Raw genomic sequence first — 27063 nt, 5'->3', positions numbered from 1 at the left:
ATAATTCTAAGTTGTGATGTTGCTACTGTCTAAGACCGTGCGTGGTCATCATCACAAACCTTAGCTTATTTTGCAAATTAAATATAAAAATAACAAGTTTATCACTTCGCTAGTCGAATTTAGTTTCGGTGCACCACATATTTAAATACGCATGTCGCAGGTTTTGGCATATGATTTCATGATTGACTTTCTGTCTGACATCAACCTTCCCTAATATAACCTTTCCTTGGAAATAATAACCTTGGAACCTAACCGAGGACCTACCCACACATAAGCAACACACTACAGAACCACAGGCAAAAATAAAAAAAAAAAAACTCCTCCAAGCCCCATTCCGTTACGATGCCAATTGCCAATGCCGAGTCCTTTACTCGACACTCGACGAGATAAAATTAGGTCACACGGCCGAGACAGTTATCGATTTTGCCATCTTACGCAAAACATTGATGACTGTTGTGTGGGGCGCGGTGCAAGCGATAAGCGGCCGGCGGTGTATTATCAGATTAGAACTTTTTTTTTTTTTTTTTTGGTTTCGTGGAGAATGAGCCTTATTATCAGATTAGAACTGCTAATTGGGTCTTAGACCTGTTTGAACTAAGCCGAGTGTTTTTAATACTTTATTTATGTGGGGGAAGTAAGATTTTTTATTTAAATACTCTATTTCTACGCCATGCTGTTAATTTGTGTTATATAATTGTATCTAATATCCACAAATTTCGAATTCAAAGAACTCGTGTGCTATTTGCATAGAAATATTATTAGGAATAATTTGAATACTTGGCCTAGAAACCGATTTCAAAGCATCTCTTCATCACTTCTGACTTCAAAGTCCTAATACCTTGGTAACCAATTACATGATATATTAATGATATAAACACGAGGCTGAATTGTAGTCAACAGTCTATTTGGCATCATAAGGCATGGTTTCTGACCTATTTTATAAATAGTTCTGTCAGTCTGTTCTTAACATATGGTTCACAGAGGGCATCTTATACTCACATTTTGCATTAAATTCCGACGAAATACACAAACAGCTGTCCTAAATAGATTTTATCAAGTATATTTACACTATTCAATATTATTAGCCGACTTAGATTTTATGCATCCTTGACTCCTTAGTCCTTGAATTCTGCAGTCAGGTAAACCAACAAACCGTATCGGACAGATTAGATATTAAATATTCAGACTGGATGCTAAGGCTAATTTTAGCCAAAGAAAAATGCTACTGTATTATATACAGAGTACAGGTTGCTGTGAACGGAAATACCATTGAAACATGTGTTAGATTACGATAGGAATAGACTAATTTCAAAGCGATGGACGTGCAATGTACAACTATACTATTGTTAAAAGTTTAAATGTTTTTTTGTTTAAGCGCGGTTATTTCTAGAATTAATGATCTTATCCTGAAAATAATTTTGTTTATTTGGATGTATAGTATTCCTAAGAGCTATAAATTATTGTAAGTATCTAAAAGAAATCACTTTTATCAACAAGACCCCCCATGTTTATTGTAGACTGAAGTTCTTTTTGTGTTATTAATGGTTTGCAATAAATAATTTCACTGTATAGATTTATTTGTATTATCATGTAGATATGCGCTGACCTATGAATAGACAATCATAAATTTAAAATAAAATAAATAACTTTTACATGGAAGGCTGGATGCATATTTGCTGAACGTGTTGGACATTAAAGATTTGACGTAAACAAAATTTCTGCATGAAGGCGTTATTTAAATTTCCAATCGATTCCAACAAGGTTGCAGCTTAAACAATGCTTCGCTCAAGGGCGCTCAAATGCAAAGATATTTTGCAAATATGTGCATACATTAAGTTCCCAACTTGCACCGAAGCTAACGTACATTGTTTGTAGAAACTTAAGCCGGCCACAATGACATTAATATAAAATAGTCGGTGTAACAGAATACTTTTGAGCGAGAGTCAATAAGAGGAAAACCTTTGGAGCAAAATATTTACTTGCGTTTTCATGGAACACTTAATATATTTATTTTGCCCAATAAGGAGTTTGTTAATGTTTTGTAATTTTTATTTTTTGTAAATATAGCGGCCAGTATTAAAAATGTTTGGTTGTATACTTAGAGACTATAACCTTATATCTATAAAAAAAAGTTATATTCTATTTTTAAAACATGTACTGAAATTATTACAACACAGACATTTTTTTTAAACAACTTTCACAGTTTATACCTGGGTAAAAACGTTCCATTTTTAATTTCCATTAAAGCCAATGGTCGCATTATCCCGTCTTGCACGGGTGAGGCTGTTCTAAATACGTCACGGGCACACGGCAACAACCGTGCGCCCAGTAATTGGGTCACAGTTGACTGATGCAAAGTGGTACGGTCCTATTCATAGATTATTGGGGAATGTCGTTAACACCGCAATGGAGCGTCCTTGATTTTAAAATGCAACTCTTTAAGTAGTTTTAGAATATTGTGTTTTCTAAACATTTTTAAATTTAGTATATAATGCTAGTTATCGGCAGTCTAAGTCGTAGTTTTTTTTTAGTCTAGTCCATAGTGAGTTTTCTCTCATCATTAATTCAACAAAGCTTCCACTCGTAACCAACTTCAGCCCGTTCAAAAACAACCACTACAAACATTATAAAATAATTTCTTATACGATACCCAACTTCCATTACCCATACCAGCACAATTTCCATAATAGGCGACATAACCATAAAATTTTGTGAATATTGAAAATTTCCCGGTCCTGGGCCGTTCGAGCCCCGTAAGCGAAACAGACCACGTGTTAAGCATTGATTACAGCAATTGTTTGGACTACAATGCACTACCGATTGAGGAGCGCATGCACTTCATGTTTACATAATTTATTTTTATTAACCAGCGTTGCAGCTGTGGAAAAGTGTGAATTTAATTTGTAAATATTTAGAATAACGTTATTAGTTGGTGTGTATAGACGGTTTTGAGTATCGTGATCGGGCAATGAAACTGATGAGGCAGCCAACTTTTGTGGAGGATTTCATTGAACATTGAAATAAAAACTACAGATTTTTGATAAATTGTTACTTCCGACATTTCGAAGACTGCAGTTCTCATTGTCACGGGGCGGACTACGCACGATAGGCTTACCGTCTATTATTATACAGAAAAAAAAAACAAAAAATAATTGTTACGAATCTACTTATATCTACGGACACAATATATAAAATGATGATTTAGAAAACAATACGAAGAATAGAGGAAGATTTTGAAATATGACGTACTTTACACAAGTAACCGCTTTGTTCTGCCATTGAATGTTCCTTTAGTGTTCTTTTATTGCTCTTACACGACAGTGATGATCTACTAAGAAACAAAGCCATAATGGAATACAGTAGGTGATAATGTACGCGAATAGACAAAACAAACACGCTAATACAGCTATTTCCGCAAAACAATACGTTATGTAGAACTTTATCTAATGACGTATATTGAATTATATAATCAAAAAACGTCATCCGTTCAAGTACTTTCATTTGTTCCTAATATAGATCCAAACAGAATTGATAAATTTTTTGGATTTTCAGTATAGCATTATGATTGATAAGTTATAAATTTAGGTTATGTTTATTGTTGTGTCTGATGGAAAACTCAATAAATAAATCTCTCAAGCTGCATTTTCAGGATATCTATTAACCAAAACCTGCACTATTATCATATATTTTCAGCCCTGTATTATTTTACGTGCCCACTGTTGGGCACGCGCTTCCTCTACTAATAAGAGGGTTTATATAGGTATATAGATTGGACGACATGACATACCTTCGAAATTCTAATGTTGATTTCTTAGGTGTGTAGGTTTCATTACGTTTTAAAGCAACGAAAGTTGATAAACAATACATACATAATTTAAAAATGTCAGAGATGTATGCCGTGTTTTGAACCCGCGGACCGTCGTTTTAGCAGTCCATTTCCTACTAGACTATAATGCACTTCTAAAACTGCACTAAACACTTGAAAAAAAGCTACGTTATAAATTAAAAAACTAAAGAACGTTTGCCGTGAAGGCCATTCAGCCGAGAGTCCCGCCAGTGTAGGACAAAGTTTCAAAGGCTCCGAGTGAAGATCTCTCGACTCGCCTCGGGCCCAATTGCGTGCTCTCCGCGCTCTATACGCTACGCTCTGAGACAATAAACCTTCACTTTACTTTTTATTGAAGTAAAAAACGTTTTCAAGTAGCTGCCGAGTGAAATGATTTTAAAATGCACGCTTGGGGTAGAATCTATCATTGGTAACACAAAGGTTTTGTAATATTTTTGTTCTGTAACATGAATTCATCATTTCAATCACTCTTCGATTCTAAATTGTAATTGATATATTTTAATCAACCAAATATACCGCAACATTGACGCGGTAATTTTGTAAATTTCAACAATTATTTCGTGTTCATTAAATAAGTCAGTAACAAAACAATAGATCATTCTAAATATAATATAATAAAGGCTATAATCCTGCGTATCCATCTATTCTAATCTATAAGCAAATGTTCGCAATCATTCGCCATGAACCATACTAACAACTGCCATATCTGGCAGTGTCGTGATCAAGTGCGAATTATACGATACATAGTAAACAAGGAGCTTTTAAGGCATATTCAACAAGAGTGCCTTCACCTAACGTTTCCGTGTACTTTAAATATATGGTTGGCACAAGATGCATAAGGTTTTCTTTAGAAAATGAACAACTAAGAAATTATATCTTTTCTCACACATTACCAATCTCGTTAATGATCAATCTGTCACACCATCGGGCAACGTTTTTTTTTTTGCTTTGTATGACGAGACGAGCTTTCCGTTCGCCTGATAGTAAGCGATACGACCGCCCATAAACAGTCTAACACCTTGAATTACAAAGTATTGTGTGGTATTCCATTGCGCTCGCCATCAAAAGAGACATGAGATGTTAAGTCCCATTATGTCCAGTAGTTCACTTGCTACAATGTCCTTCAAACCGGAACACAACAATGACTACACCCTGCTGCTTTGCAGCATAAATAGATTTTATCCTATAGAGAATTGAAATCATTATGATTTATAATTTTATAATTCCACCTGCAGGCAAAACAATATAAAATATTTTTTACGTAATTGCCACAAAGAAACAGGCCGGTACGCTGCGGAGTCCTGCAAAACATTTCATTCGGAGACATGCGACAGCCCTAATTGAATAACCATTGTTATTACACAGCTCTTAGTGTTAATACAAACGTTAATAACTTAATACTTTTATAATATCCTTTGTGAGGCTTTGTGTCCTGCATAATTTGTTACTCATTTTGCTCGCCCTTAAAAGGGTTAATGCCAAGCATTCGTGACGAGTACACAATTAATCTTTGATTTATTTAGGAAGCAAGCGATATTTCTAACGGCTAAAGTTCATACATTATCTACATTATTATTATATCAATGCCAGATGGAATTATATTTATACAATTTTACTGCGTATATTCTAATGCATTTAATAGTCTTTACATATAATCAAAATTATTATTCAAACATAAAATTGCTTATTTACCACATTACTGAATTACACATAAATAAGTAATAAGCCTGAAAGGAAAACCATGTTTTATTTATGGTACTAAACATGACAGCACCAATAAAGTATTTAGTGACTAACATTAAGCCGAAACGCACTTCCTTAAAACCCTACACAGAATACTCATTTAGCGTAAAATGTAATTTATTTTTCATTTAAGACAGTCACAAGTTGCGTGCAAGTTGGCCAGCTTTACACACTCAATACCATCAAATTCCCACAATCTGACACTGTGGGTGGCACTATTAAAAGCAAACATTTTAACAAAATCCGCACGAACGATCAATGCGCGAACTAGCTCATTAAAATTTAAACAGATGCGTGTTTACACGATGCCAGCGAGCCCTTGGAATCACAATCAGACGGTTTAGTCATTAGTCTGTGTGTTTACACGAGTCGAGTACAACGACTAACTTGTCAATCGGTTGTCTGGCTTCACTGGGGACATCAAAGGCACAATTGACACCTCAACGACGGACAAAGATAGCGCTGTAACGAGGGGAATCGAGTCTGCTAACCAGACTTACTAGTTCGATCAAGTTGAAGAACGTTAATATGTGTGAAATATACGCGATTTATAGTGTAGAGATTTATATTAAAAATCACCTATTTACTATACTAATCTACACTGTAAAAAGACAAATATAAAAACGTGTTCTAGATAATAAAACAAACAGTGCACCGGAATGAACCACCTGATTCCACAGTGACACAAATTGTTACCAAACGTAATTACTGAACATTCTCTAGCAAATTGCACCACTGAAGGTCGGTGTAATAGAAGAGTATCGATTCGGTATGACGATAGCTGTCTAAGTCTATTGTTATGGACTATTTTTAGGACCTTAAATAACTTATTGGCTTGATATTGGTGGCGTAGTTGTATTGTGTACACGGTACGACGGTGGTGCTGGTCGGGTTCGACTCTTGAGCCGGGTAATGTGATATCGGGCTTTTTCTCTTTGGAGTCTACAATTGTGCCTGATATATCTAAATAGACGACGAAATATGTGGTGTATGACATCTCTTTCTATCTCTGAAAGGGGAAACGTACTTATGTTTTAAAAACAATTTCCTTATAGCTTTATGACATGTTGGCGAGCAATTTTACCTTTCTAGCCAGTATTTGACAGCTAGTTAAGGGACGTCTAGTCAGACCTTGGCTTCAGTCGCTGCTTGGCAATAAAGAGTGACACATTCATGTCTCGAGGTAACGCGTCTTCCAATAATAGCTTGTCTTTTCCTAGGTTAATTAGAAATTTATTGTGGACTAATTTGCTCGCGCCCGTGTAAAAAAGTATATCCACGATAAAAGTCCCCTTTATATTTTCCTGCAATGAAATTAAGCCTATATTTTAAGTTAGACCTCTAATAATAAAAATTGCATTCATTTCATGAACAAATATAGACAGACAGACAAAATATCTAAAAACGGTTTTGGCTTCTGTGGCTCTAATAAAGACGGCCTCATATTAGTTTTTGTTCACTATAATATCTATTGGTGTGCTACAATTGTATTATATATAATGATACAGATTCATAGCGACTACGTAGTGTAATGAAGATATGTATTGACTATAGTGTACGCCTGAAAAATGTTTGAATAAAAAAGATTATATAGAATTTTACCAGTTAATATATAACATCAGTAATGTACCTTTTTATTCGAAGTGACTCCACTGCACCTAATACTAAGTGGCGTTAGGTATTCGGTCGAAGTATACTATTCTTAACGAGCAGCATTTACTAAAATAAAAGAAGCGCTAAATAACATAAAAATTTAAACACGTCCGTATAAAACTGTTAGGTTGAATCAACTTATTATTAAACCAGACAGTCATAAACAAGTAATGTTCTAGTCTGCAAAACCTGCTTCGTTATTAAAAATGCTGCAGAGGTCCAAGGTTGAAAGCGTTTAGTTTTATCCTTGAGAGTATAAAAGCAAAAACTCACAATTTCCACAGGATATTATGATGTTAATTTTATTTGTTTGTTTGTGCCCGATCCAAAGGAAAACTGTCACGACTGCGTTATAATTCTTTAACAGAAATAATAATCTTCCGAAACTCGTAGTTACGTAGTTGCGTTACCTAAAACAAATACTATCGGAGAAATAATAAGGTAATATGTTATTTTCCTTTCCTATTATGTTACAAATATATGACAAGGAATAACAATATATTGTATGACTTATACATTAATAAAGACGATATTTGTTTCCGCGTTAAATTATACTGAAAGTCAGAAAATGCTAATTTCCTTCTGTGTCCAGATTAACATAACTTGTTATTGAACTCAATCAATATATTTATTATTATATGTACTAAGATGGCTACTAAAAAACACTGGAATTAAAATACCCGGTCTATGTTTAAAGATGGTGTTAAAAGCTATTCATTTAATTTTCAGGTAATCGTATTATGAATATGCCTTTGAAATGAAACAAATAATTTATTTGAACCCGTAAAATGTTATACATTATTTAGATTCCGTCAATATTAACTCCACAACTAGTTCGGAAAGCAGCTCTCGCCAGAGGAGAACGGGCAAGAAACTCTGGTGTTGCTCTTTTCAAAACAGTTAAAGGTATAGAATTTCGCAATAATATAACATCTATCTATACTAACATATAAAGCTAAAGAATGTTTGTTTGATCGCGCTAATCTCAGGAAACCGATTTTGAAGTTTTTTTACTAATAAGAAGCTACATAGTAACATAACTCCTGTGTGCTAAGGGCTACATTTTATTCCGGAACAAGCATTCCGAAGCAAAAGGAGCCGCGAACAAAAGCTAATTTAAAATAAAAGCTTATGTAACATGAAACTTATAACTTTTAGAACTAATATATTTTGGCCAAACTAGTCAACAAGAGTAAACTATTGTCAATTCAATACAGAAACAAGACTAACCGGTTCATAATGGGGCGTATTAAGTATTTTTATTCCCGTTGTCGGGATCGGTTTAAAATACCCCCACGGGACGCAAACCTGCTCCACTTGAGCTGGTTTTATTTATATACCTGCCGGCACAGGTGTAGGACACATCCCGATTTACGGCTTTTGTTCGCGTAATGGAAATATTTGTTGTTGCTAACCGAATACGTTTGTTGATAAAGTTACTGTGATGCTTGTTTTAAATGTCTTGTTTGTAGCGTACAGATTGATATGGAATAAAGACCACGTGGTATTTAAAATCATTCATTGAAAATTGCTGTCGTTATTATTGTTATTAGCTTTCATTTAAATAAATAAGACTTATCAATTCGAACATTTGTTTTCATTTTTTTTTATTTGGCTACTATTGTTTTCTTTTCATGTTTCATAAATTACTGAACACGTCCTAGCCTACTGCTATAACCTTTGGCAATTGTTTTTTACTATAATGACACAACTGACTACCTGCTATACTGGTTAACAATTCTATTTTGATTCATAATTGTAGTTAAACTACAGTCAAATTAATAAACTTAGTCAAACATCAAACAAACCGTCGTATTAAACATAAAATTTAAACAAAAGATCAAGTTGCCCGCAACCTTCGGCGTTCAAACGAGCGGCGCGCGACGTGATCCAGTGACAAAACATAAATCAGAAACTAAAACATTCGTGATCCGCGGCCGTTCCGACGAGCATTGTCTACGAATTGAATTTAAAACGCACCTCGACCCGCTTCGGCTAAACCCGAGCCGAACGCCCGAAGGATTAGTTTCGATATTTCAAAAGTCGCGTGACGGATAGTGTGGCCAGGTTCGATTTTAAAACTGGACTAGAATAAAAATACAGCACGAAAAAATGGATACCTTCACCCTTGAGCGTCTCAGTCGCCTTCGTATCACATTTGACGCCTGCAATTAGCCGACCATCACGTGCGTAAATAGCCTTTTATACCACCAGATCTTTTTATTATTACGCCTATGATTTATTTATATGGAAGAGCAGAATTATTATTGTAACACCGCTCAGCACTAGCACAACGCATCTTTTCGAGAGCATAATTCCTGGCAACACTGCGAACCGACCACAGAACTGCAACGACGAAACGGTACGTCAGGAATAGCACCGATCACAGCTAACATCGAGACAAACTAAACGGGGTGGAAAATTCGCAACCGCACTGACGGCCGTGGGCAACAAAAAGGCCGCTGTGGGCCGAAATAAAAAAAAGACGACCGGAATATTCCGGGGATTTGTGATATAAAAGGAGTATTTTATTCCCGGCGTTTGTACATTTCATTGTGGGGCGTTATGTTTGCTTGCGGTAGCCATGGACTGGAATAACAATACCTTTTAATCGTTTAAATACTTTCATACGACTACGTGTACTAACACGCTTGTATTTTATAGCAAACATACAGTTATGTGATGGAAAGTGATCAACACTTCCAGCAATAATACAATGGAGGAACTGTGGGTGTGATGCTAAATTTAATGAAAGAAAAGTTTTGAATGGGATTTGATAGGTCTCCTCCTAAAACTTCTGGACATAATTCATAGAGCATACTCATTCATAATTACTTGGGAAGTAAAACAAACCTTATAATCGCAAAAAACTAGGCAAATACAAGTTATACAAACATTCGTTTTAATATTTGAATATAATCTTGCATTTTTACACGTCACGGTTGTATAGTCAATATTTAATGAATCACAACTCAATAAATACTTAACAAAAGACTCAGAGTCAATATTAAACTTTTTTGGCAATGTACAAAAAACGACATACATATTTATATCATGCTTTTCACATCCAAATACATTCGCGAGTTACTCATTAGTCGGGACCCACACTACATTCAGATTTTGTGTTCTATGTATTAGGAACATTAGACCTGAATGACCTAGACACGAGAAAAATAATACAGATCTAACATTTAAGTATCGTTACGAGAACCGAGTCCACAGCTTTCGAGATACCTTTCTCATCTCCACGGAGCCAATCTAAATGATGAGTCTTTATGTTAACAAAATTAATCAGGATAACAAATCAAGAAAGTCAAACGGCTCATCGATCTGCAACCGGATTCGCCTTAACATGAGTAATATTTAAAAAAATCCCAATGACTACTGTGTTAGCAGTCATAATTTGTACAGTAGGTACATTATTATAATTAGTTCACGCTCCAGTGAACTAATCAACAGCTAGTAAATTAACGCGGGACTTTTTGCGTATAAGACAGAAGCACATCAAGGTAAATTAAAAACAAAAATAATTACGTGAACGTTCTATTACGAACATTTTTTGTGTTGCGAGAAACCGATAATTAGTATTTAGAACCTGTAACTTGCCATAACTTGAGTAAAGACTAAAGACAGCAGAAGGTAATTTTCAATAAAATAATAGTAATCTAATTTCGTATTCGAAATTCGTCTCCTATGATTTCCTTATACTTCTTTTACCGCTTGAGGATAAATATATCAACGTTTAGTCCATAATTTCGACACATCCTGATAAAACTGAGCATACTAGTAAAGATTTCTGTTCAAACTTGGTTCATTACTATCTATTTCCAATTTCAGAATACCCATCCACGCATTAGAATTCCAATATTAATATTCGACTAAGCGACCGACGTGATGAAAAGCCCGCCACAATGGCTCATTCCAGCCAATCGCACTTAGGACGGTGTTCATCGAGTTATACAGGCCGTCCTAATTTGAACGATCGTCGAGAGACGTCATTCAGTGGTCGATATTATATTTGTACACACCATTACATGCAGATATTACGTTATTTTACTCAAATATAAAATACTATTTTAATTGTGTAATAAGCAGAGAACTTAAAAGTATTACACGATTGTTCCAAGAATACATGAAGAAATCGTTATAATATCATGCGATATCGAATCACGCATAATTTGTATACACCAATCTATTATGAGAAATAAAACGCATGAATGAATGGAACGGAACAATTAATGACTGCGATTAAAACATCCGTAAAAGTATAAAAAGATTCTGATTTATGTAGTTAAGTATATTCTAGTATATCTGGAGGTGTTAATCCAACTAAATTTACCACCTATCTATTACATGTAATGACATCTAGTATCATGTGCAAGTAACAATTTCGGTTAACTCTTATATTTTTGAGAATCAACTAACTCCTATAAAATTTTTCCATCAAATCAAACCCAGGCCCCTGAATTTAACAACCAGACTACGCACTGAACCAATAAATAAAAACTCCCAAATTACACACATTTGTCATACTTAACATAAATTTTGTTGATATTATACAAGAATACCGAAGAAAGAACATTTCTTATGCAAACTTCGATACTGCCGCGAGAGAATCTTGAGGGAGTCTCGGAATAAGACAGATTGATGATAAGTAATGCGAAAAAGTTATAATGCATTATCCTCACTTAGTTTTCTTGTAGAAAGACAAAAGTATTACTAAAACTTCTTCTATTTGAATATTATTTTGATGTCAATCTTAAACTTCAAAACCTTAATACTGGAGTACTCAATGTTAATTTACTTTTTAGTTTATTATATCATTTAGTTATACATATTATAATTCCTACACGTATAATTTAAGGTTCTAATCAAAATAAAGTGGGTGTGACAAGATAACCGCAATAAATTTTGTTATTATCGTAACCATAATGTAAACTAATTCAATAATCAATGAATTTCAAATTCAATTTATTAAACAACCTGTAGACGAACGAAATTGAGTTGCTTAGTTTTTGGTACAAATAATTTCATGGGTGAACTAGTACATGAATAGTTCGCTGAACTTATTAAAATCCTGTGATGTGATGAGTGAATGGATCGTTATTGGGCATACATTCTAGTCTCGGAAAACTGGCGAATTCTGGAAGTGAAAATCTAACACAAATTTTATTTGCTTATCTAGTGTGTGTCACAACTATGGTACTGCTAATAACATGGAAAAAGTACCACTACTTTAAAGACGGCAAACATTAACGCAACATTATGAACTATACTTGGAATTATACTAAAACAAATCATCATGGATTTTTATTACTACTACTAAAAGAGCTTTTTCGACATCCATTCGTATGTTCATAAAATATTAAAATATTACCCAAGTTTAATGAAAATGGACGCGAATGGACGCTAAAATATCATTTGGTACATATCTAGCGGTAGTTTTTAATTTCAAACCGCTCTCTGTGCTTGTATGGTAGTTGTTAAAATTTTAATTAACGTTATTAAGGATTCATTTGATGAGTGAAATGTTTTTGTGTCAGAGCGCAATATTCCGAACTTTTGTTGATTGTTTTTTCAAGGTGACATTAAAGTACTAGAAAATTTGTGATTCATATGTTTTAAGTCCTTCTCTAATTTCGTAGAAAATACTTTCAGATTGCTTTGAGTCATTATAATCTATAAGAGATGAACACCTATTTTTTTCCTAGAATTATAAAACTGCAAAGTCTCACGCCTGATCGTCACGCATATACATACACAGAAGCGATGCTACAATTGCGTGAAACTGCAATACTCTCTTCACTAAATTATCATATTGCTGAGTAATTAATAATTAAAACACATCACACATCACGCCTTCACGCCCACAAAACATGCAACTAGGAAACCTACTTTTCTCCGTCCCATGATGTGATAGGGGGTGAGCCTATCGTAATATAAAATAAGTAATAAACCTAAGTTGTCATTTAAGAGCTTGTTCTCAACTGAGTCGGCGTTCAATAAATAAATCTGTCGTCAAAATTCCTCATATGGTTTGACATAATAATTTATTTATTTATTGGTTTTTATAATATGGTATCATTTGAGATGCTGATATAAGTTTATTAAATAGCGAGACTTTTAAAACGCAGACTTTAATTTGTCAACGTCTCAGCTGATTTCGCCCTTCAGAGCGAAACTGAGTTGCATCTATTAATACGGCAATTAGATTCAACTCAGAACATTGCTTGTTTGACATCGTAGATTTCGTAGACAATGTAGTACCTACCAGTGGCGAAGGGTCCATATATCCCGAGTCCTACCGGCTTCCCTTTCTTAATTTACGTAAAATCTAATTATCATGAGAGCAATTCGCAAACCGCATTCATGCACATTAGTACTTATCTATGTGTCGGGTTCCCTGTCGAATAATTTCATCCTTCGCCACTGGTACCTAGACGGATTATTTAAACTCATTAATATTTTCTTTGTCTTCACTAATCACCATAGAGAACCTTTAACGGATTCCTTTGTGTTCTCACGTAACTAAAGATAAACATTAATTCTTGACAATTGTCGGAACACGTAAATTGGAAATCGTGTTGAACAGTTTTTACTAATTCCGTATAAAGGGCACCAGCAAGGTTATAAAAACGTAGGTTTGTGGTAAAACTATTTTATTATACCTATAAAACGTTTATAGTCACTTATAGGTTGATTTAGTAAGTAAAAAATTAGATTTGAATTTTGTCAGTTCCTGGATCTTGAGCAGCTTATAAATGAAAATTATTTATAAAAATATATTTTGACATGTCGTAGTGCAATCCTACATTAGAAAACAAGCCTTACACTATCTATTTGACCAAGACTCCTGGCGACAAGCTTTTCTTTGTGATTCGTCCGTGTGGTCTTTTCCTGTACTAAACGAAACACCAACAAAATATTTTTTTGCCTACATTATTCACGAACAGTGTCGATTTATATTTAATAAAAAAATAAAAGATTTTTCAGCATATCTTCATTACTGCCAGAAATTATAGCCATCAAATTTACAAACTTAATCTTCGTTCTTATAAAATATAAAAATAATTTCAGACATTATAATTAAACATGAAATTATAAAGCAACGGATCTGCCTAATTAAATAACAATACGGCACTGTGAGCCGGTGCACCTCAATAATACTTATCCATTGGAGCGTTTATCTTATCTCTACTAGGTATCGTATGAGCAAACACACATGTTCCGATTCCCATAGCTTGCTTAGAATTGAGGGTGATATATGAAGAGAAGATGAAGGGGGGAGGATATGGTCGATTGGTGAAAGATGTAACTACCCTTATTTACAGCTAGGTAAGTACTAAATATTTTTCCTTCTAAATATTATGATCAGTATTTTATTGTAAGTGTGATTCTTTACGCTCTCTAGTTACGTTTTTTCGATTTAATATCTTAATTTTGCTTTAATACTGACTAGTGTGAGAATAGTCGCGTGTAATAAAACAAAATTGGATTTATCAATTTTACAACTGTTAAAATTTTATATATTTTTTATTAAAGCCAAAGCCGCGTTGATCAATTTGTGTGCGGTTAATGCAGGTTTTAATAACGGGCACCAAAATGATGTCCATTAAGCTACCAAGTTTTATAATTATATTATTGGAGGAAATTGGTTAAAGCAATTAAACCACTAGTGGTGATGACGAAATATTGAGAGTTTATGTTTATATCTCGCTTTGCTTGACTGGATAATTATAAAAATAGTTCAAGAGGCTTTCAAAGCTACGAGTGCTTGTTTAATAATATTTAATTATAAAATATTACCATAACACAGATGTACAGAGGAAAAATATATTACAAATGAATAAACAAAAATACAAAAAATAAACATAATTACATTTTCGTATTTATTTTATAAAAATAAGTACTGTACTGCTACTTACCGCAAAACATTTTCAAACACACTCAAACATAAAAGAACAGTTAAAATAATACTTAGTTAGAGTCGAATTAACTCGAGGCCACTCCAACTTGTAGGCCAAACTTTTTGCTGGGAAAAGTGAACGGTCGACAGCTGCCGACGTCGCAGTGATGTTTCAATATTACTGGGACATTGGGACTTCGATGCCAATCAGAACTGGAGTATCGTCTTTCGACTTTAAATAGTTAGCAATAGGATACAATGTTGCAAAAGATTTTTAACGTGCAACTACGACTTCCAGGAAGACTAACTTGGTCCTACATATTTCGTTAACAAATTTTAAGACGAACTTTGTAATTAGTATTCGATTCAAATCGCATTATTGCGATGAAAATGCAAAAATATACTATTTAAAGAAAACCTACTGAATTGATCCATTCAATTCTGAAATTCATTATTCATTGTAACAAAACTATGTTTTTGTCATCAAGATTGTGACTGCACTTGTCTTTAAAGTTCCATTTATGAGGTTTATATTTTTAAATATAATTCTTTTAACTCGACATTCAAATTAAAGAAAGTTACCAAAAAAACACGATTTTGCGTCACACAAGATGAAAACAGTCAATATGACCAGTAAAATGGCACAAAGGTACAATTCGACGACTGTCATCTGAAGTCTTCAGTCCTCTTTTAAGTTATATATCGTTAAAAAAGTCTAGGACTAGACTGACTACAAATCTAACCTCATCTATCAACCGACCTACTTAAACCCGCGTGGTTGGACTTGCTGTGGGCGATTATGAATCGTTTTGATAATCTAATGATCTACTATGCGATATGCTTTATAATCGATTATAGAATTAGTAACTTAATGGTCTACAAAATCGAATTATTACGGTACTCAGTAGGTTAATATTAACTGTAATTTAATTGATGTTTGTGCGACTAGGATGAAATAAATAATTTATAATTCAGTTGCAACAAATTACTAAAAATGTACCTCTACATATTCCATTAGTCTAAACATAATGAAGAGTAACCTTGTAATCAAATAATTAGGTACCAATGTAATTTGTATATCGATTATAATCGATGACCTCAATTAAACTCGAATTAAACAACATGAAGCAAGTTCAGTATACCCCAACTGTCAATAATTGTGACAGCTTTTAGCTCAAACAGGTGACCTCAGCAGGTGACAGTGGATCGCGTCACTCGTAGAGTTTCGATATTGCAACAAATCTGTTTCATATATCAGAACCGCGTTAACCGTGAGATTCGCAACGCAAATACGTGGATGACGCAAATAAACTCGTATAACATCGACGATTGGCGGGAGACAGAGTTGCTGAATGTATAGGGAAGTTTGAAAATAGAACCACAACGTTCGGACGGGGACGCGAGCCACTGTTCCATTCTCATTGTGTCGTTATTATGTTCTTTTGTTTCCAAGTTCTTAGAAAAAAATAAATACATTATGGCAACCCTATACTTATTTCATGGCCATTATATTTTTCATAGTTGATGGAAAAAATATTCGAATTGGGTTGGATTCCAATCTTTGAACGTAAAATCAGAAAATTTATATGCAAATTTTTTCTAACTGAACTGCTTAAAATAATGCATGGGCTGAATGATAAAATTATAAATTCCATTCATTTAAAATTTTTAATCCTGTACAAAACCTCTTTTGTTTATGTCCATGAACTCACGTCATGAAAATTGGAATATACAAGTTGTAATTATTTAAAAAAGAATTAACATATTCGATTTTTAAATTTTCCTTTATTTCAATCAGAATTAACTTTAATGCCTATTTGCGTCCTCCTAGTATGCCAATTAACTCGTTAAACCATTCTGAAGTTTGTTTTGCAAGACTGTAATTCTCCGAATGGAAACAATACTATCCAAATGCAACAATAATAATAGTATCGCGTACGAAGTGGGTGGCGACGAGGGGTGAGCGGGTGTGGCCAGCTGATCGAAATCGGACTGTATCGCCCGCACGCATCGAAACTGTTTACCAAAAATGTACTAACCGCTCGCTTATCGATTTTACCCGTCTTAAGCACTATTTGAACAGGTGCTTGGACAACTAATTATTTTTCAACATCTCTACAAATAAGTTTTCTAACTTCTGACAAGTTCAACGATCCGACTTTATCGTTGCAATTAATCAAGTTTCGACGAGTTTAAAAGATTTCCACTTAAATTTTTTTATGGCATGTTCAGACTTCATTTAGTAGAGTCTAGCCGTTTAGAATAATCGATAGTGCATCATAACAACGTGTTGTTTGTGTTTGTGTGTGAGTGAGCATTGTGAAGATGTTGGTAGTGTGGTACCGACCTTGATGCCGGAGCGTCCCTGCTGCTTGAGCAACACGTTCTCTGGCTTCATGTCGCAGTGTATGATGCGGTTCTTGTTGAGCGCGTGCAGGCACTGCAGTAGGCTGTAAGAGAACTTGCGCACCAGCTGCAGAGAAAAGCCCTGGAACTTGTTCTTCTTGATCAGCTCGTAAAGATTTATGGAGAGTAACTCGAAGGTGATGCACGTGTGGTTGCGGAAGGTGAACGAGTCAAACATGTGTATGACGTTCATTGTGTTGTCCTTGTCCTGCTCGCGCAAGTGCTCCAGGATGCGCACCTCCTCCTGTGCCTGCCGGTGGAAGCGCTTCTCGTTGCGCACCATCTTGAGCGCGACGTTTTCGCGCTTCTTGTGGTCGTACGCTTTGACCACCTGGCCGAAGCTGCCCTTGCCGATCACCTTGAGTACCTCGTACCGGTACGCGATGTGGTCGTGCGGGATGTGGATGTAGGAGCCCTGCTCGTTGTCGTACTCGCAATTGTTCGGGAAGCCGACCAGGCCGGGTCGCTTCTTCGCGTTCGCGCCTATGAAGTACACTTGAGGATAGTCATATATCTCACGGTGCTCGTACGGCGTCAGTTTGTTCATGTAGAGCTTCATGACCTGCTCGGGGCTGGCGGCGGCGGCCGGCGGGCGCTTGTCGGGCGGCTGCGCGTTGGCCGCGGGCGGCGCTGGCGGGCCGGGCTCCAGCGGCGGCAGCGCCCCGTCCCGGAGCAACGCGCGCCCGAACGCGTGCGCGCTCCCTAGAGGCATGTCGCCGGTCATGGCCGCGCGGCCACCGCCACCTCCGCGCACTTCGCTCGCCGTGGCCGAGCCGACCCACGTTCCTTCGCACACACCACTGCACCTCACTGCACTTGCACTCGAAGACGGCGCCACTCTGGGGCACGCCACATTTCACATCGACCGGGAGGAGCGAGACCCACGCTTCCACTTATGCGGGCACATTCCGTCTCGGCGATGCGACCGCAGATGATACCGTGCGACGCGAACGTGAAACGCAAACAAAGACCCCCTTCCTTGCTGAGCGAACCGACGACACGACCAGAGAGAAAATAGAAACGGTCGCCAGAGTCATTGAACCGTTCGACCGCGCGGACTTCACGAGTGCGAGTGAGAAGGAACGCGTCTCGTGCACAGCGCATAATTCCGCTAGATGTCGCTCAATGATTGCCAACGTTAACAAACTATCATTATGAAAGACCCAAATGCTTAATAATGTCTGCGAATTCCACAATGAAAATAAAATATTATTTTTAAAATTATAACTGAAACATAGATTAATTAAAAACAAAAACATAACTACCATTTGAGTAATAGTAATTAATATGTAATTTAATCATTTATGATCAAATTTAATACTTAGTTATTAAATATTTCGGTTCTCACTTTAGATAATAATATTTGAGGTTATTTCATTTTACTTTAATTAATAATTCTAAATATGCTATCGCATAAATATTGGTACTATGGACTATTTACTTTAGCACATGAGTCAATTTTTTATTTATAGTTATTTTAAATAGTTCCTACTATTTGAGGTAATACAAATGCAACTTGTAAGTAGGTCTATCTACATAATAATCTACCTTTCGGTATACAGAAGTAGTACGTAGATGTCTCAACCATCAACGATCTGAATGTTCAAGAACTGTCATACTCCCACATCACGTAGGGCTTTGCTTGGTAGGCAACCGAATAATCTCCGAAGACTTTAGACTTTGCTAAGAACGCGTTATTTATCTAAACATTCCGATACCGATTTATCAAATATTAAAAGAACTTAGACTTTGCGAAGAACGCTTTATTTAAGTATCTAAACATCCAGATACTTATTTATCAAGTTTAAATACATCTAAAATATGACGGCAGAATATGTAGAAAATATTATAGGCAGGAATATGCGGAATTATAAATAATTTTTGTACAAAACCAATGATAGATCTTTTTGAAAATTTAAACTACAAAATCATTCCTTATCAAATTTTCTGACCAATAGTGTAGGTTGCATATTAAAATTATGTGTACTTTAGGAGGAGATGCAGCAGGAGAGGAAGAAAGGAGGAGGAGGAGGAGGAGATGCAGCGTTAATAATTTTAGTGGAATTTTCATTATTAAATTAATATGTATGTAATCAAATTATTATCTAATGCTCATAATTAAAATCTTTTGATTCAAATATGAGGCAACTTTTGGTAATGTCCAACAATGAAGCCGTCACATATCAATACTTTATAATGACAACATTTTCACTGACCGCATGAATCATGTTCTTTTGCTTTTCATAATATTAAAAGTAACAAAATAGGTCTTTCATCATACCACATTCTCTATGGTTCTGTTACTGTTGCGCCATCTGCCGTGATCTGTCAAAGAATAGTTTGTCCATCCAACCATCTACACGTCTTTTTTCTATTCCGTTGTTTTCTGTCATTTATATTACAATCGTATTCTAAAATATAATATTGTGGTGGTTTATTTTAACAGCAACTCTGTAAATAGACCTGACTGTGTTAAATACGAATATATGTCACAAGAACATAGTGGTGATAACAAATCGTAAGTAAAGGGATTCTATATTTGAACAATCATTTGCTGCGATTTCTTTTTTTACTTTATTTTCATTGTGTAATTTTAGTGGCCAAGTATCAACGTTCAAGTTGTTTTTTTTAACAAATATTTTGATACAGTTTGCGCCGGTTGCCAAGTTCTAAATTTGAGTGGAATCGTCAATAGATTGAAGTGTAGTTATTAATTTTTTGTTTCTATCAGCGGTTTGTAATTTCGATATTATTTTGATTATTAACAATGCGTGATGGGCTGTTTTGTATTGGTGTTAGTACGTCAGTCATGAACCCTTCAAGGTGATGTTAAGTGTATATGGCCTGGGTATTGTAACACCCTACTTCCTTGTTTGACGGGCTGCGTGCGTATCATTCCATGATGTTTGGCCGCCTGCCAGTGCATCAAACGTATTATAAGTGCGCTTATGTGCGTTAAAATGAGATAAAATAGCGTAAACCTTTGTTTATTTTTTTATTTGTGATGGTCTGAGTCATAAGGTAGTTTTTATGATTGAGCATGAATAAAGGGGCTCTGATTCATAAGACCTTCATGTTGAGACAAAACATCAAGGGCTTCATACATTAGCAGTTGTGTTTGTTTCATCAATCATACATGCAATGCTAAATTGATATAATTGTTTCATTAGTAAAAGTCTAATTTTATATTGCTTTCTGCCTTTTTTGATGGCGAAATGAAATAAATTTTGTACATGATAAGGGTAGATTTACCTAAGTTATTAAACTAAGGTAATTGTGTTCGCTCATTCATAGGTTGTTATTGAAATTATAGTATCTCAAAATAACTAAAAAAAACCATTTCATACTTTATCACCGAGGAAATTTTTTTTTATGGTCTGCACTTGGCCAGTTTTATTGATAACAATCTAAATGTTTATCACAAACAGGTTCAACATGCTACTGTAAATTATGTACATTTATAACTCTAGTAACCAACAGACATCAACATTTTTAAACATATTTAATATTAATGTGGGATTTCTTTTTGTTTTTCACATTGTTTTTGTTACATTTTCATAATACATGACATAGATCTTGATGTGGTACCTATATTTAAAGATGTCGATGGCTCCCATTCTGAAGGTCAACTATATTTTGCAATTATTAAATTTATTCTTAGATATTTACCAAAATTATTAAATTAATTAAATCTGGTCCCCTGAAAAATCATACTTCAAAAATCAATCTTTTCATTAAATTTGTGTATCCATATACTAATAAACATTTTAAATTAGTATTTGAAATATACATTGTTTAGTCATTTCTAAATAACATTTATAATTTAAGACTGAGAAAGACCTGACAGTTATTAAAACTGTAAACAATTGTTTGTTAACAAAATGTGAGAGAATTTAAGTGATTCAGCTCCATACAAGTTTCAAGGCTGCCATTATGCTTGATATACATACTGAACACTTATTATTTATTTATGTTTATATACAAGTGGGTTCAAAGTCCATTTTTTGTTGAGTTAAATTATTCTGTATTACTAGAAAACCAATTATTATTATGTATTTTGGGTAAATATTTATTTAGAACAAACAATGTCATATATTTTTTATGTACTGTCAGACAAAATAATATTGTAACAAATTCAAAACTTTGAAGTTTAAATCATAGGCTTTATAATTAAATAAATATTTTTCCTTTATTTAAATTAAGTAAATGCGTTCATTGATACAAAAATATATAGATTTGATAAAATAAAAAAAATACTATAAATGTATATTATAATCAAAAATCAAAGTTTCTATATAGCTGATGAACTGTCCACTGCACTTTGACACATTCTTCATCATTGCAATAAAATATACTAAAGACTAAATTAAATTGTAAGCTATATAATAAATAATCAGACTATCATACAAGTAAACCTATAGTTCAATGATAATTCATTTCCCAACAAGGTTAGCTAGCAAATAAGATAACTTGTAAATAAAGTGACTTTTATTTAAACCTGTATAAAGCTTGTGTAATACATTATGCATATAATTTACTCATAAAAATGCTAATTCATTACAAATTGCGACCTGCATTGTAGTGCAACATTCTTTTAGGGTGAATCAGTTACTTCAATAAAGAAAAAAATACATTTAACATAAACACACATTTACTGGATTCTTTTCTGTAATGTGATTAAGTGCCATGTGTATTAAACAATAATAAAAAAATATATATCTCAAACTCAACACCTTATAGTAAGCTGTAAATGTATGTAGATATTTAAATAAATACATCTTACATTGCAAAAGTCAAGAAAATAATATAACAAGAATTAAACAATACAGGTTCAAATACCAGAACTGGTCCTGTGCTGAATACAATTACATATTTTAGTGGAAATAACTTGTCTTATATTCTTTGTGTATTTTATGTATGCTAAGCTCATGCCCACATTAAGATGTTGAAGTTTAATAATTTGTTCTTTATTCTTCTTTAGTATTAGGTATATGACACAAATGTATTTAACCTATATGGATTGTAGCTATTTAATACTTTTTATTAACATGTCATTTTCCAAGCTTGCTTACAGGTATTTCAAGGTTTATTAGTGAAAAATATTATCGGCCTAAAACACTAGTAATACGGCGTCAAAGTCCACGCATATAAAATGTTAACGCTTACCGTTACTTGTCATTCCCCAATTATTTTTGACATACATTTCTGTCTTCTTGCGTCAAAATTGTTGGCTCAAAGCCACAGCTAGATTTCAATAAATAATTTTATTTTATAGTAAATTCGGTTGGCGTTAATTTTGCAATAAAACGCGATGATCTCTTTCAACGGAAAAAGCGTTTGTAAAATTTTGAATAAGGAACGTGCATGAGTTCTAGTACATTGAACTGTTTGTTTATAAAATCTTTCATCGATTAAGTAATCAAGAACGGTCTGCCAGCGAAAAGTAATTTTTAACATGTAGACTGAAGACACCATGAATCCTTTGATCGACATTCTGTCGCACGCATATATTTTTCGAAGGTATTACCCCTGTTACATTGTTGCATCTCTAAGAAATCTCTGCTCGAGGCGAGGAAGTTAATTCGTGACGGTTTCCAATATGGAACAGTTTCCTTTTATTTATTTCTGTGGTACACCAACAGCATATATCATGTATATCTTAAAAGAAATTCCTAAAGACACATAAATCATTAGTGGCTAATATATATACCTATTACAGATACTTTTGATCGATATTCGGTCGCACGTGAGTAAATTTTAAAGCTGTTTAATTGTTATCAATCCTTTTTGCATCACTACGGAATTCTTGCTTAAAGTGAGTTACTTGTATCATGATGGTTTCCAACATAGAACCACTCTGTATAATTGGTTTCGAACACGCGGGCACAATTATGTCCACTGGCGAGGGTCAGTCCTCCATCGATACTCTATCTGGAATCCACTCCACTTACCGTCAAGAGAAGACTCAAGTAATGTGTTAAATCCTAAAAAAATCAGTTAATATGGTCATAAGTATAAAACAAGAATATTTTTTCCTCGTACGCTAAGTGGTAACAACTAACAAGCGTCTTAAAACTTTTTATTAATCTGGAGCGAGATTTCTTACACGCGATACTCTATCGATTTTGTGTCAAGTTTAACTAAGAGTTTTAAAAGTCTTCGTTTGCATGAACTCTGCATGTTTTCGATGCTCGATTTGATGGATTAAAATGGATTTGAATTTCAATTCACTAGATCTTTTTTTGTAACTCTGACATGGGGATTGCAATACCTAAGTTTAACACAGTCTAGACAGAATGCTTATAAATAATAACTAAGCTAAGACTAGGCGCACAAATTACAAAGTTTTTATACTCTAGGGTCTCGTCCTGGCTTCTTTCGTGTGAAATGTTTAGTGATATTCGTCTATCTAATCAGCCTGTATCCGCCCACTGATTTGTTCTATAGAACATTTATTCACGTTTTTTCGATCTTATGTGACTCAATTTAGTATCGGAGGTTTCTCACCATATTCATCAAACATCCAGCATTAAAACTGCTGTGCTATGTATATAATATATGTGCTATGTATGTATATGTGTCTGGGGTGTAATCTCTGCTTTGGTACCTTTTAATTTTAAACATACTTTTTCATAGATTAATAATATAGATTTTTTGTGTTTCTTATTATGGGGCAGATTTTAGCACCACAGACGTAAACAGGTCAGGAAACACTTGTAACTAGTTTCTTCGCAAATTTAGTTATGAAAATAAGATTGGAAACTGATCATAAGACGAAATAGTTACGTTTATCAGATCTTGAGATTTAACCATGACGTACAGAAATACAGTCTCGCAATGTTTTTTTGTACCACATAAGTTTTTGTTTCGACACGTAAAAACAATTAAATACTTTACTAGCCGGATTACCGATTGCAAACGATAAGAAACAGTACTTGAAATGTGCCGACGTTGTTCTTTAATTGTACCAAATTTACACTCTCGATGTCATTTTATTAATATAAAAATACCATACGTATTAGTTATAATAAAGCCTTATTGATGCTTTTAATCGCTTTAATAGTTTGTCTGTTGACACGTTAGCATTATCATTTATTGACCTATCGATTAGTGTTTCTCTTTTCTAAACAGCTGTATCTATGTAGGTCATCTACTATCTTTATTAAAGCTATTGACATAGTCTATATTCATTTCCATGTCACTAGTCTTACTTTACGTATAAGCTTCACGCACCTTAACATCTGAAATATTCATAGCATTTGATATTAAATGTTATTTCTCAAGTCGCTTAACTAAATTATAAATATCGTACCCTTTGGAGAGCAACTTATAAGATGAGAACGAAAACTGCTGTAAACCTAGCTGTATATTAAACTGTTGAAGCTAAACTCTGCCAACACAAGGCCTAACTCTCAAGAATACAGTACACGAACGGCAAAATCTCGTGCAAAAACAGGTACTAGACTGGAAGCAAAAAATCCTGATTTTAGAACCTGTACCGCCATTATCGATGAGTCAGGCGTTTCAAGTAAATTATAGATATTGAACGCCGCGCCAACGACCTTCCAGGAAACCAGGATAGCAGCTTATTATGAATAGCGATAAGATACCAATATCATTGTTTCGATAAAACACTGCATTGTGTTTGTTACGTCTGAATTGTACAATGCGGATTGTATTGATAGCCCGCACGTTTTAGTAATTGTAGGTAATCATAGCGGTGATATGATAATCAGTTTAATCTCCCTAAAAATCTTTGGATCGTCAAGTATTTGAGGTTAACGCCACAACCGCCACGATAGTGTTGCTGTGAAAATTATAGCTGCTATTGACGTCTTTTTATTATTACCATTTATTCAAATACATTTATATTAGTTTATATACGCAATAAAACTTCAGTAAGTGGTTTAGTAAGCGGGCTAGCAGCAGAATTTGCACTCCAAAATAAATTCGGAATGAATGTAATATAACTTAATTTAAACGGACATTAAATGATTTTAAATACCTGTCAAAACATTTCAAATGTTAAAGAAGTAAAAGTTTTACAATAAGATGGCAAGTCATGAAGACGCAGTTACATCGTGCGCCCGTAGCGGTACTTTAGATATAAATTGCGGAATAACTATGGAAGCCAATTGTTATAACAAACAACACGCAACTTCGTACACGATACGTGGAAAATTCTATGTCTTGGGATCAAAGTCTATTAGTATCTTGTATTGATACAATTTGATGAGATGCAGGTCGGTCGTTGGTCCGTGCATACTCATGAAGAGTAGCATCATCCAGAGCCTTGAATGAGTAAATACTTGGAGTCACTGCACTGCGCCAATAATTATAATCATTTATTATCATATTGTTATTGGAATTCCACACTGCACACGGTTGCTTGCCGTAAAAAAAATGTAAAAATAAAATGTTGGTACCTAACGAGGTCCTATTTTGGAATACAATTTAAAGCTTCAAGGTTTTTACATTTTAATCTCTCATAAATTTTCAATCAATAAGTTTGTTTGCTTAAAGATAAGCTATTCTATTATTCTTGCAATGAACTTTGAGAATATCGTAAAAATGTATATAAAAATATGTGAAAATAATTATGTAAGAAGATTCAATACTACTAAAAAGTGAAACTAAAGGTTTGTTTAAAAGTCAATACTACTTTAAAAATGCCGTAAAATGAACTTAGAAATGACTAAGTGTAGGAAGCATGGTGGTACCGTTAAGGTAACTAACACAATGTCGGATGAATCACTGATTAACGTAACACACGCTTTGGTTTTGTTTTCGTTTTGGAATCACTTGTTTTTGGTTCCAGTTGTGCTCGTAAAATCAATTTTCCAGAATAAAAGTGTCTGTCACAGTTTCGGGTATTCCTATATTGAAATTTTATCAATTAGGCTCGTGGTTTTTAACTTTAAAGGCATGTATTAGAGCTCTGATTCGAGAGCGTTTTAATTCGATCGATTCTAATGTTGGCTAATGAATATTTGTGTTGTTTTTCTGTTTTCGATACTCCTGGGTATCTCGATGTAGGACTTTGTGCCTTATAAACAGGCAAATATGGGATGGATAAAGGATCGGCTAACTGTTGATGCAAGCAACAAAATTTTTGGAGATAAAAACATGTGCATATCTGTGTGTGAAGTAAAGTAATTGATGAGAGGGCGTGTGAATGTCCAAACAGTACCTTATGTACTTATTATATTGTGTATGCTTATAATTATAAAATTTGCTGCATAGCTTAACTAATAAAAGGAAAACATAACTAGCATTATTTTTATTATATTTCATTATTAATATTGAACTTTATTTATTTAACGCGTGAACAGAATATTGAACAACTAACACTTATCGAAAGGGAGTTATCTAAATCCAATATGGCTGCAGGTTAAGCTCACATTTCCGTTATTTCTACGTCTCCCAAACTACTCCAACTTATCAAAACAAACTGAATCGCCCCCTTCACATCCACAGTCCTACGCCCAAACAGCATAATGTAACGGGA

At 34.4% G+C, this 27063-nt stretch overlaps 2 protein-coding genes across 5 annotated transcripts in view; one reads left to right on the top strand and one right to left on the bottom strand.

Moving 5' to 3' along the window:
• Positions 1–18624, bottom strand: part of LOC115440428 (dual specificity tyrosine-phosphorylation-regulated kinase 2) — a 203234-nt gene extending 184610 nt beyond the window's left edge. The window contains exon 1 of the mRNA XM_037439755.1: positions 17497–18624. Within this exon, the coding sequence (XP_037295652.1) occupies positions 17497–18279 (783 nt within the window). The 5' untranslated portion in view covers positions 18280–18624. The remainder of the gene's footprint in view (positions 1–17496) is intronic.
• Positions 18625–19861: 1237 nt separating this feature from the next.
• The window catches only part of LOC115440443 (transmembrane and coiled-coil domains protein 2), a 46460-nt gene continuing 39258 nt past the window's right edge, over positions 19862–27063 (top strand). For all 4 annotated transcript variants that reach the window (XM_037439373.1, XM_037439378.1, XM_037439370.1 and 1 more), the window contains exon 1: positions 19862–20073. The gene's annotated coding sequence lies outside the window, so the exon portion shown is untranslated. The remainder of the gene's footprint in view (positions 20074–27063) is intronic.

Source organism: Manduca sexta, chromosome 3 (genome assembly GCF_014839805.1).
Source record: "Manduca sexta isolate Smith_Timp_Sample1 chromosome 3, JHU_Msex_v1.0, whole genome shotgun sequence".
NCBI classification, from domain to species: domain Eukaryota; kingdom Metazoa; phylum Arthropoda; class Insecta; order Lepidoptera; family Sphingidae; genus Manduca; species Manduca sexta.
This window is presented reverse-complemented; position numbering and strand designations above follow the sequence as displayed.